This window comes from Onychostoma macrolepis, chromosome 18 (genome assembly GCF_012432095.1).
Source record: "Onychostoma macrolepis isolate SWU-2019 chromosome 18, ASM1243209v1, whole genome shotgun sequence".
Taxonomy (NCBI): Eukaryota; Metazoa; Chordata; class Actinopteri; order Cypriniformes; family Cyprinidae; genus Onychostoma; species Onychostoma macrolepis.
Window position 1 is genome coordinate 3,777,780 of NC_081172.1, and position 11,555 is coordinate 3,789,334.

At 34.6% G+C, this 11,555-nt stretch overlaps 1 protein-coding gene across 2 annotated transcripts in view; it reads left to right on the top strand.

Moving 5' to 3' along the window:
• The window catches only part of si (sucrase-isomaltase), a 59,717-nt gene extending 48,558 nt beyond the window's left edge, over window positions 1–11,159 (top strand). For both annotated transcript variants that reach the window (XM_058751847.1, XM_058751848.1), the window contains 8 exons: window positions 3,199–3,347; window positions 5,081–5,165; window positions 5,550–5,606; window positions 5,786–5,910; window positions 6,159–6,247; window positions 7,070–7,119; window positions 7,740–7,901; window positions 10,128–11,159. In XM_058751847.1, coding sequence (XP_058607830.1) covers window positions 3,199–3,347; window positions 5,081–5,165; window positions 5,550–5,606; window positions 5,786–5,910; window positions 6,159–6,247; window positions 7,070–7,119; window positions 7,740–7,901; window positions 10,128–10,205 — 795 coding nt within the window. In that variant the 3' untranslated portion in view covers window positions 10,206–11,159. The remainder of the gene's footprint in view (window positions 1–3,198; window positions 3,348–5,080; window positions 5,166–5,549; window positions 5,607–5,785; window positions 5,911–6,158; window positions 6,248–7,069; window positions 7,120–7,739; window positions 7,902–10,127) is intronic.
• The last annotated feature ends 396 nt before the right edge of the window (window positions 11,160–11,555 follow it).

Sequence of the window (11,555 nt, forward strand, 5' to 3'; positions counted from 1 at the left end):
CCAACACCAGCAGATGACATTGCACCCCAAATCATCACAGACTGTGGAAACTTAACACTGGACTTCAAGCACCTTGGGCTATGAGCTTCTCCACCCTTCCTCCAGACTCTAGGACCTTGGTTTCCAAATGAAATACAAAACTTGCTCTCATCTGAAAAGAGTACTTTGGACCACTGGGCAACAGTCCAGTTCTTCTTCTCCTTAGCCCAGGTAAGACGCCTGACGTTGTCTGTGGTTCAGGAGTGGCTTAACAAGAGGAATACGACAACTGTAGCCAAATTCCTTGACACGTCTGTGTGTGGTGGCTCTTGATGCCTTGACCCCAGCCTCAGTCCATTCCTTGTGAAGTTCACCCAAATTCTTGAATCGATTTTGCTTGACAATCCTCATAATGCTGCGGTTCTCTCGGTTGGTTGTGCATCTTTTTCTTCCACACTTTTTCCTTCCACTCAACTTTCTGTTAACATGCTTGGATACAGCACTCTGTGAACAGCCAGCTTCTTTGGCAATGAATGTTTGTGGCTTACCCTCCTTGTGAAGAGTGTCAATGATTGTCTTCCGGACAACTGTCAGATCAGCAGTCTTCCCCATGATTGTGTAGCCTAGTGAACCAAACTGAGAGACCATTTTGAAGGCTCAGGAAACCTTTGCAGGTGTTTTGAGTTGATTAGCTGATTGGCATGTCGCCATATTCTAATTTGTTGAGATAGTCAAAATCATCACAATTAAAAGAACCAAAGACTTAAACTACTTCAGTCTGTGTGCATTAAATTGATTTAATACATGAGTTTCACAATTTGAGTTGAATTACTGAAATGAACTTTTCCACAACATTCTAATTTATTGAGATGCACCTGTAATTTTAATCTTTGTTTTTCAGATCATATTCATATGCAAAAACCATTCTCTTAAAAAGTGTATTGGTGTTTTCCAGTTTTAAACTCATTTAAATATCCTTAAAACAAGATCAGTTCACCTAGGAAGTAACATACATTTGCAAAGTATTTCTTTAGCAGAAAATTTTTCTGAATATTCTGAAATGCTCAGCTCCCACTACCTGTTTCAGAAGAAACTGTGTTCAAGTTAGCAAAACAAGCTGATGGCGGTAAACGACAGATGAGCAGACACCCAAAGAAGTTCAGAAAGACCATCTTATTTGCTCCTAATATCTGGCAAAGTCATTTGCCAGTGCAAATGTTCCCGCTGATGCCAGCAGCCAGAGAGAGAGGGAGAGAGAGAGATACACAGAGAGAGAGACGGTTTCTGCAGCACGGCTCATAAGTCTTACTCTCCTGCCAGGTTTCCAAGTTCATCCGTCTCTCCATCACGCTAAGTCACATGCTAATGGAGTTAGAGGGCAGTACATTTGGAATAATTTGGCTTTTTGTCTGCGAGCAGCAGTTGGCTCTAACAGGAGGAAGGTCTAGTTCATTCAAACACATTAACACAGAGATATTAGCTTTTCCCATTACATTAGCAGAAGGAGTTTTCACTCCATGAGCGAGAGAGGGGACAATACTAAATATTCTAGAGGTCAGAAGGGCAAGAACCATATAAACCTACAATATTCAGTCTGTTTGCTTAGGCTGCCATCACTATTATTATTATTGTTCAATGCTTGAGGTTAGAGTTTTGAACAAATTAATTTAATGAAATTATGTTATTAACTGTATCTATTACATTGCTGTTAGTATAATTGAGATACTATTATAGTTTTTATCTATATTTTCCTACACACTCACACACACACACACACACACACACACATATATATATATGTGTGTGTGTGTATTAGTATTCATTTTAAATATATCTATATAGGTTTTATTTTAATATGTATTTTTTTTATATATATCTATATAGGTTTATATATATGTATAGGTTTATTTGTTTTTATGTAAGTTTTAGTTAACTTAGTTTTAGTTTAGTTTAGTTTTAGTACATCAAGTAAATTAAAATAAGAAATGTTGTATAAGTAATTCATTAAGATAAGTTTTTTTTTTTTTTGTCAAATTTGTGTTAAATAAAATAAATAAGTTCAGTACTTATAATGTTATTTCCTACAAAAAGACTTACTATATATAGTCAGGTTTTTGTTTTTCTCTGAACCTTAACTTTTAATGGACTTGATGAAATCATGTTTATATGCAAAAAATAATTTCCTAAGGAGTGACTTTTTTGTTTGTTTTCCAGTTTTAAACTCATTTAAATATCCTTTGAGCAAGATAAGTTTAAATAAGCAGCAAAACTGCATAAGATATTAAGGCTCATTTTCAGAGAATTGGCATATATATATATTTTTCTCTTCTTTTAACCACAAGCAGGTGAAAATCAATTCAATAACAAGACAAAATATAGCTTTATTCAAGAAACATCCTCTGAAAATGAGCTTTAATATCTCATGCAGCTTGTTTTAAGGACATTTAGAGGAGCTTTTTTTTAGGCCTTAGTATAACGTACAGAAACTGTTCTCACTTCATAAAGTGTTTAGTTCATGTTTAAGTGTTAGCACAGGCGCATTAGCGGTCAGACATGTGAACGTGTGGCACTTGAGAAATAATTATCAGATATAGTTCACCTTTATATCTGTGAGCACATTAACTCACACCCACCGCTCTTAACAGCACTCAGACCCGCATACAGTTCTCTCTCTGTCTGACAGACGATTAACAGTCAGTCTGTACACACACGCGCGCGGGACAGATGATGAACGGGGTGTACAGTCATGTCTGGATTCAGCGGGACACAGCTGTGCAGATTTGGATTGTGCAAATATGAAATATAGTTCAGAGCTAAAGTATTTATTCCCATGGTGTCACAATGCATAATGCTGGACATGTGGTGTTGTTCCAGATCTATCTGTTTGCAGCTAGATCATAAATAAATCAGTTACTGAGATAATACAAAATACAAATAGTTAATGAAGTATTGATATTGATTCATTGATTACATTTCTAATGCTATATACTCCAGAAAAAAATATTTATTTATTTATTTTAGTTTTTTTATAGTTTTTTTAAATAGTTCCATACAATTATTGAGCAGGCTCAAGACAAAACTGGTAAGGAAAACATTTAAAAAAATATATCACAATAAATAATAAAACTATCCTAGCATGTACATTGCAAGGAATCCATTCAGGTTTTCTTCATCAGTGTTGAATGACTGTAATCTGATGAGATTTGTGATGTTTGACAGAGGCAGGATCCCGTGGCCTGGGGAACGGAGTTTGCTGCTGTGTCTCGTGATGTGATGAACATTCGCTACACCCTCCTGCCGTATTTGTACACACTGATGTACGAAGCCCACGCTCACGGAAACACTGTGGTCAGACCCATGCTGCACGAGTGAGTGTCCACCATTTAGTTGACCCACAAATGACAATCATTTGCTCACTCTCATACAGTTTCAAAACCATAAGACAGAAGAAAACTGTATGTGACTCTGAACATTTTAGAAACGTTTCTTCTTGGTTATGCAAACATTAAGGGAACATTCCATTTTAGCATTTTGCAAGCATTGTGCGAATGTTACTTTTGAATGTTCTCTGGACGTTCTGAAACAAGAAGTAACATTTAAAAACTCTCAAGCATTCTACTAAAACATGACAAATGTGTGTGGGACAAAGATGCATCAAATACATTTACAAAAGGGATTATTATATATGCAGACAGCATGTTAAATCATGTAAAGTGTCTACTTTAATGTTTCAAATAACTTTTGTGAAAATATCAAAATATGGATGAAATAATGATCCAATGCATTCAGCATAACAAAAAGATGTATATACAAATGAAACAACATACTTATTCTGACCTGTACATGTTAAAATACATAAAAGAATAAGTGATCATATTAAATTTATTATATTTTAAATGCTTAAAAACTTGCTGCTGACAAATGTGACCCTGGACCACAAAACCAGTCTTAAGTGTCAATTTCTCGAAATAATAAATAATTGCTGAATAAATAAGCTTTCCATTGATGTATGGTTTGTTAGAATCGGACAATATTTGGCAGAGATACGACTATTTGAAAATCTGGAATCTGAGGGTGCAAAAAAATCAAAATATTGAGAAAATCACCTTTAAAGTTGTCCAAATGAAGTTCTTAGCAATGCATATTACTAATCAAAAATGAAGTTTTGATATATTTACGGTAAGAAATGTACAAAATATCTTCATGGAACATGATCTTTACTTAATATCCTAATGATTTTTGGCATAAAAGAAAAATCGATAATTTTGACCCATACAATGTACTTTTGGCTATTGCTACAAATATACCCCAACGACTTAAGACTGATTTTGTGGTCCAGGGTCACAAATGGGTAAAACCTAGCGGTTGCTCAGAAAAAATTATAATAATAATAATAATTAATTAATTAAACAGGGCACATTCTAATGTATGAAAAAAATAAATAAAGCTGCATTATACTTTTATTGTTTTGATGCTTGAAACCCCTTTTTCATCTTTGAGTCATATAATGTTTTGTGGTAATGTTTAGAGAACATTATTAAATACCAGATAACTTTGAACAAACATTCTATTGACGTTACTTGTTTGTAACTTTGAGAGAACTTTGCCAGAGCGTTAAGGAAGTTCTGCGAATGTAACGAGGCCCGGGAGTAAATGATGACAGAAGTTTCCTTTTTGTGTGAAATATCTCTTTAAGACCTTCATTCATATCCTGCTCCTTCCAAATATATCTTCATTACACCATCTTTTCTTTCTGACACTATTTTCAGTCCATCCTCTCGTTTCAATTACCTTTCCCTCAAAGCATCATGGGAATGACTAATCAGAACTTGGACCAAATGCTCTCTGTATTGGTCTTATATTCCTGTATCTAATGATTTTTTTTTAGCCTGCTTTGATATCACTACTCTGTTGACCCGTCTAACCTTCCTCTTCCGGAATCTGCTTTTTTTTTTCTTTTTTTTTTTCAGCATCTCAACCTCTGCATGTTTTCATTTCATGCTCTAAACCTCTCTCTTGCTCATTTTTTGTTCTCTCCCTCATGAACTGCATGTACAGTGTTGAGTGGATGATGATCTCAGTGCTGTGTTCTTTACTGTAGGTTTGTCACAGATGAAAAAACCTGGGGCATTGACAAGCAGTTCCTCTGGGGTCCCGCTCTTCTAATCACACCTGCTCTGGACCCGGTATGAAACACCCTGGCTATATCACTATACTAATGTATACTACATTAGTAATCATTTTAATACTAATTACATATATATATATATATATATACGATTTTAAAACAATGTTTAAATATTTATATCTTTATGTAAATGTATTATTATGTATTATGCTGTGTATATATTAATATTATACTACATAATTAATGCATTTCAATTATATTACTTATTTTAATATTTAAATAGTTTTTAAATATAGTTAAATGTTTTTAGGTTTTTTTAGTATCATTATTGTTATTTATTGTGTGTATATATTCAGTCAGTAAAGAGGGTCTTGCAGTTCTATTTAGTGTTGTTTGGGTTGTTGTTTATGAATTTTTTTCTCATTGATTTTGTTTTGTGAAGGGCGTTACTGTGGTCAAGGGATACTTGCCAAATGGCGTCTGGTACGATTACCACACGGTAAGCATTTTACCAACATGCAAGTAAGCATTTTATTAGTAAGCATTCAAATCTTTATTAGCATGTCAATTTAACAACCAGTCATAATGAAGCTAGCTTCTGAAACAAATTCAGCCTGCAGTACATTGTCCTCTATATATTGGGGTCTCTTATCTGCTTGTATGTGATTTATCATCCAGGGTAAAGCTATAAGAGCAGGAGGAGAGTTTGTGGATATGTATACACCGCTAGAGAAAATTAACCTGCACGTGAGAGCAGGCCACATTCTGCCCTGGCAGAAACCAGAGAACAACACACACTACAGGTGAAGCGATGCTGCATCTGTGTTAATACCTCTTTAATGGACCATTTTGCTATACTTGCATAGTATTTTTCCATTTTCAAAAGGCTTCTTGCCCCCCACAGTTTTCAAATTTCTCTCTGTGCCTTTAAGAGTTCACTCTGTTGTTTATCAAGATGAGCAAGTGTCTGAACTCTGAATAATTAATATTATGTAAATGTGAGTGGTTGTGTGTTTATATGTTGTATGTATGTTTTGTTTTTTTCTTGTAGTCGTCTGAATCCTCTGGGTCTGATTGTTGCTCTTAATGATGGAGGTGTAGCAAAGGGATCCCTGTTCTGGGATGACGGAGAGGGAATTGGTGAGATTTGTGTGGTTGTGTGTCTGTAGGGATGGGAATCATGAGGAATTTAAAGGTTTTGATTTCTCTTGATGTTTCCAATTCCATTAATTTATTCAACCCGGTTCATTGGAAATATGTGGAAATGCAACAGTTCTGCAAAATGATATTACATTGCTTCTTGCACCATTTTGTGACATTTTCAAAGTGAAATGTTCAGGGAGTAGCCCTAAAACTGTGTTCATTATCCAAAACAGGCAAAGTTGACACTGGCAGTGTTTTAAGTTGGTTGTACATATTGCTGCAGTTCGGAACTGAAATGTCCAGTGAGTGGCACTAAAAGGTTCATGCTGTATTGCATTTAAAAATAAGATACTACCTGCACTAAACCCTACTTTGATCCTAAACGACAGTGCTAATAAAATAGATTAAAACACCTTTTTTTTCTTTTTCTGTGCAGTTCAATGCTGTATAATAATCATAATTTGTGTGAAAAGGAATAAAAGTTTTTAGCGTATTACAGCCACTAGTGTTCATTTCAACCGGAATCTGCAGTGAATTGTATGTATACTGTATGCAGTTTAGCAAAAATATACAGTAAGAAGGAACACATATTTCCTATGAGCCTATTTTTGGATGTATTACTTTTTTCTTGCAGTAAATGCTATTGTTGCTCACATATTCTAATATAAAATCTCATCAGTATTACAAGCAATAGTTCTTAAAGCGTTATATATTCATTTTTGTATTTGTTCGTGCATGTAGATCATTCTAAAATCATTTACCACAGTGTTTTAAAAATACTTTCTTCTTTTAATCTTTTTTTTTTTTTAATTCTTACAGATACTGTTCAGAACAGCCGATACCTCTTGACAACTTTCAATGTTAATGAGGTACGTTAATATGTATTGAAGAAAGCTAAGTGTGCAGTTCTTTCAGATTTATTTGGATTGTGGTCATTAAATCCAATAGGGAGTCCAAGATTGTCCATCTCACGCGAAGCCAAACATCTGTGGCCACTCTCTATTTATAAACAAATCTAGATCCAAAACTGTTTCATGCTGTAGCAGCTCAAGGCCACTTGGCCCAGGTCAGAGCTCTCTGGACGTCCTGTGGGTTTGATGTCGTATGTGCTGAGATTATTTGAGCGGTGGGGAAAACACGGCCCTATGGAGCTGAGAACTGTTTGTAAAACGAGGTCAGACTCAGCTAGGTTGAGTTGTCTCGACACAGATGTTACATAAATACTGAAACAACTATTTTCTGTTATTATTCAGTCTGTTCTAGTAATATCTAAGTGAGAGAATCTTAAGAAATGGGTCATTTGTCCAATTTTTTTGCATTGTGACATTACTTTCATGATAATTAAGTGCATTTTCCTCACAAATATGTATTACTGTAATATATCCGGATGTTTTAATGTCAGCAATTATCATTTGCAATAGCATTTTTGCTTATACTGTAACTGGGCATGTGTGTGTGTAACAGCTGTGCTGTGTGATTATGTTTATAGCGTACTCTTACCAGTGTGGTTTCTGTAAATGGGCTGGCCGTGGCTGACAGACTGACCCTGGGTGTTGTGAGGGTTTGGGGTGTAACAAACCATGTCACTCGGGCTACCATCAAAGTGGCTGAGAACCCTGAAGTCGACTTGGAATTCACATATAACCCTGAGGTGAGGTGCTTCATGCAAACATATACTTTAGCCATTTATATACCGTTCATACAGTCAGAACCACTGATACAATTATGAGAAATTATACCTTTTATATGGACAAGAGGTGCTGCTTAAAAAAAACCCAAATCATTTATTTTAAATTATTTTTATTCATTTTTATTTATTTTAAAGTAAATAAATCATGTTACCTTGCTATATTTAAAAATGTAAAATAGCAGGTAAATATATAAATTATATTTAATAATTATTTAATTTGGTAATTTTATATGAAGCTATTAAAATGCATTTTCTTGAAAAATGAAAGATGAAAATGGATTGTTCTTGAAGCTATGTACTTGCCATGCATTTGCCAAATTTATAAAATGATTGATTTTTAAGTCATATTACTTTCATGACAAAAAGAAATGTATAAATACTTGTTATTTATATTGAAAATAATTTAATTTAATTGTAACATTTTTAAGAAATATTATTTTCTTTAAATTTAAGAATACTATAAATAATAATATTATTTAAAATAATATTTAAATAATAAGCTGTACATCATGGAACTATTTGTTTGCTGCATTTAATTTATCCTGGTGAAATTTCACCCCAAAGTTAATACAAATAAATATGTAATTATTACTTATTGAAAATAATTTTTAAAGAGATTTTAATATTTTCATTTTAATATTTCTAAGAGATATTTTCTTAAAATTAAGAATATTATAAATAATTATATAACTTAGTTTGGAAATCATTTATACATCATAGAAGTATTTATTTGCTGCAATTAATTTATCATGATCAAATTTCACCTGAAAATTAATACAAAGAAATATGCTTTTATAATACAATTAAAAATGATTTTTATAATATATATAATTTATATAATTATTTATATGACAATTAAACATTTTAAATAATTATATACAGTAATGAGAAACACTATTGAGAATAATTTAGAAGCTAAACATCTGAATGCATTCACCCCATTGATTCCTCCTAGTATTTTATTAAGTTGTTTTCCTCCATACCTTTACCCATGCACATTGAGCTTAATGAAATACATAGAGAAGTTTACATTCTCCTGGACTGCTTAAAAAGTTGTATGCGCATCGACCGCACCGTTTCTATTAATAAGACTGCAGGCAGGAGCTCCAGAGACTGAGATTTATACGAGTCATGAGAAGAATCGAAGGGGGGGAAATGACAAAGAAACTGTGCGCATGTGAATCTGAATAACTAGTGTTCCAGCCCACACCAAATCATTTATCTTTCTTAGTATTTCCCGACTGCATAATAAGTCTGAAAGAGGCGAGGCAGCTCCATCTGTCTCCATGTGTGTGTTTGCCCTCAGCGGCTTATGTCAGATCAGAGGTGGCGTTTTCCAACTATTCGCTCGAACATCTTTTATTTTTCTTCATCATGCCATTATGAGGTCATTGACTGAATTGGTCTGTAATCACACATGAGTTTAAGCTCTTAAAGGAACAGTTCGCTCAAAAATTAAAATTTGCTGTATACACCCTCAGGCCATCCAAGATGTAGTTGAGTTTGTTTCTTCATCAGATTTGGAGGAATGTAGCATTACATCACTTGCTTGCCATTGGATCCTCTGTAGTGAATGGGTGCCGTCAGAATGAGAGTCTGATAAAAAAACATCACAATAATCCACAAGTAATTCACACCACTCCAGTCCAACAATTAACATTGTGTGAAGCCAAAAGCTGCATGTTTGTTCACAAATACATCATTAAAACTTTTTTAACTTCAAACTGTCTTTCCAACGTATTTCCACAATATAGCTTTCTCCAGTGAAAATGTCATCAAGCAAAAACAGTACAAAACAGATCTAAACAATTGTGTTGGTGGATTTTGATGTGAGAGAACAAAAGAGAATGGACTTTTCACTGAAGGAAGTGTTATTATGGATTATGGGCTCGTATTTTGGCCAGAAACAAACGTTTTAAGCCAAAACGCCTTAATGATGGATTTGTTTTTACAAACATATGCAGTTTACCGTTTCACAAGACAAGAATTGATGTATTGGAGCCTTCTGGATTACTTGTGGATTATTGTGATGTTTTTATCAGCTGTTTGGGCTCTCATTCTGACGGCACCCATTCACTGCAGAGGATCCATTGGTGAGCAAGTGATAGAATGCTAAATGTAGCTTTCCTTTTTTTCTCTAAAAAACTGAATTTTTCTGTTGGATTAACTCTCTCTTCTTTTCCTCAGATTCAGGAGCTGATAATTAATGCAACATCGCAATCTCACACCATCGGAACGCCTTTCACAATCACCTGGACCACATGATAATTATGGGCAAGTCTACAGAGACGTGCTTGAGCCAAGAGCAATCGCATGATTATTTCAGTTTATTTATGAATGTTCAGTCAACTAGTAATTTATTTAGCATTTCTTCTGGAAGCTTTTTATGGTAAATATCATCTGGATTTAAAATATGACATTATGTCTTCTCAAATAATTGCCAACGCCAAATTGTTTTTTTTTTTTGGTTTGGATCTCATATTAGAAACTATTACTGGTTGTGCAACTTCAGGCCGAACTTGGAAGACTGAATCTGTAATGCCGGCCTTTTGGGAAGTGGGAATATAATGATAAACCTTAATTATCGACAATCACAGCTTTTTAACGAGAAAACCTCTCAGCGGCGGCTACCTGCCAGGCGAGCTTCACGCACGACTACAGTTTGAAGTAATGATACAATAATCAATTATTCATTCTACAGTAAACATAATGATATCAATTAAGCAATGGAGACTGTAAATTGATTTCTGCTCTAATTGGCAATCATGGCGAGCTGGAGAGATGGACGCCGCGGGGAAGAGGGCGGGAAGGGTGTGCCTTCGATATTTAGATGCTAGCCAAAAACAATGATAATTGAGGAGCTTTTTTTATCCGAGTGTGAAACAGGATGGAGCCGTTCTGACTGAGACTGTAATTATTTGGGTTTTCTATTATGTGAAAGGGGAGCTTGTATTTAATTAGCGAAAAACAGCGGTCCTGCTTTCCGGGGTTTTTACAAGAAAAAGAGCAGTTTTCCTTTCCTGTATGAGGCAACATACAATTATTCATGGAGTTTATACAAAGTTTCAAACTTCTGTGTTATAAAAACATCAACTCTGCCTGAGTCGGTTGTGTTAATTTTGCCATTAGGAGTTCAACGCTGTCCATTAAGCAATATATGAAAGAATAATACAGCTGTAACGTGGAGAACGATTTTAAAACTGCAATAAACTGATTTAAACCTCAGGAAGCCTGTGACTGATTTGACTTGCTGATTTTATGGTAATATTTGCTTTAATCTCTGAAGAAACTTTCTTTTGTTTCCTTCCTGCACCGCACGCAATCCAGACATCAGTCAAAAGTCAGGTGCATTAAAACAATCAATCTTGATTCAAATAAATCAAAAACAGACAGAGAATGTGGTCTTGATTTAACCAACCCTCCAAACAAAGACTGGGATTGAGAGGAAAGTACTCATGAAAAAAATTTAAATTGAAGGAAACAACAAAAAGACGACATGAAAGACGAAACTCACACTCAAGTGACTTCAAAGCATCGACATGTGATTGTGAGTGTTTGCGATGTCTGTATGCTGGAATACATTACACAAAACATGGATTAGGGACAAAAGCGCAA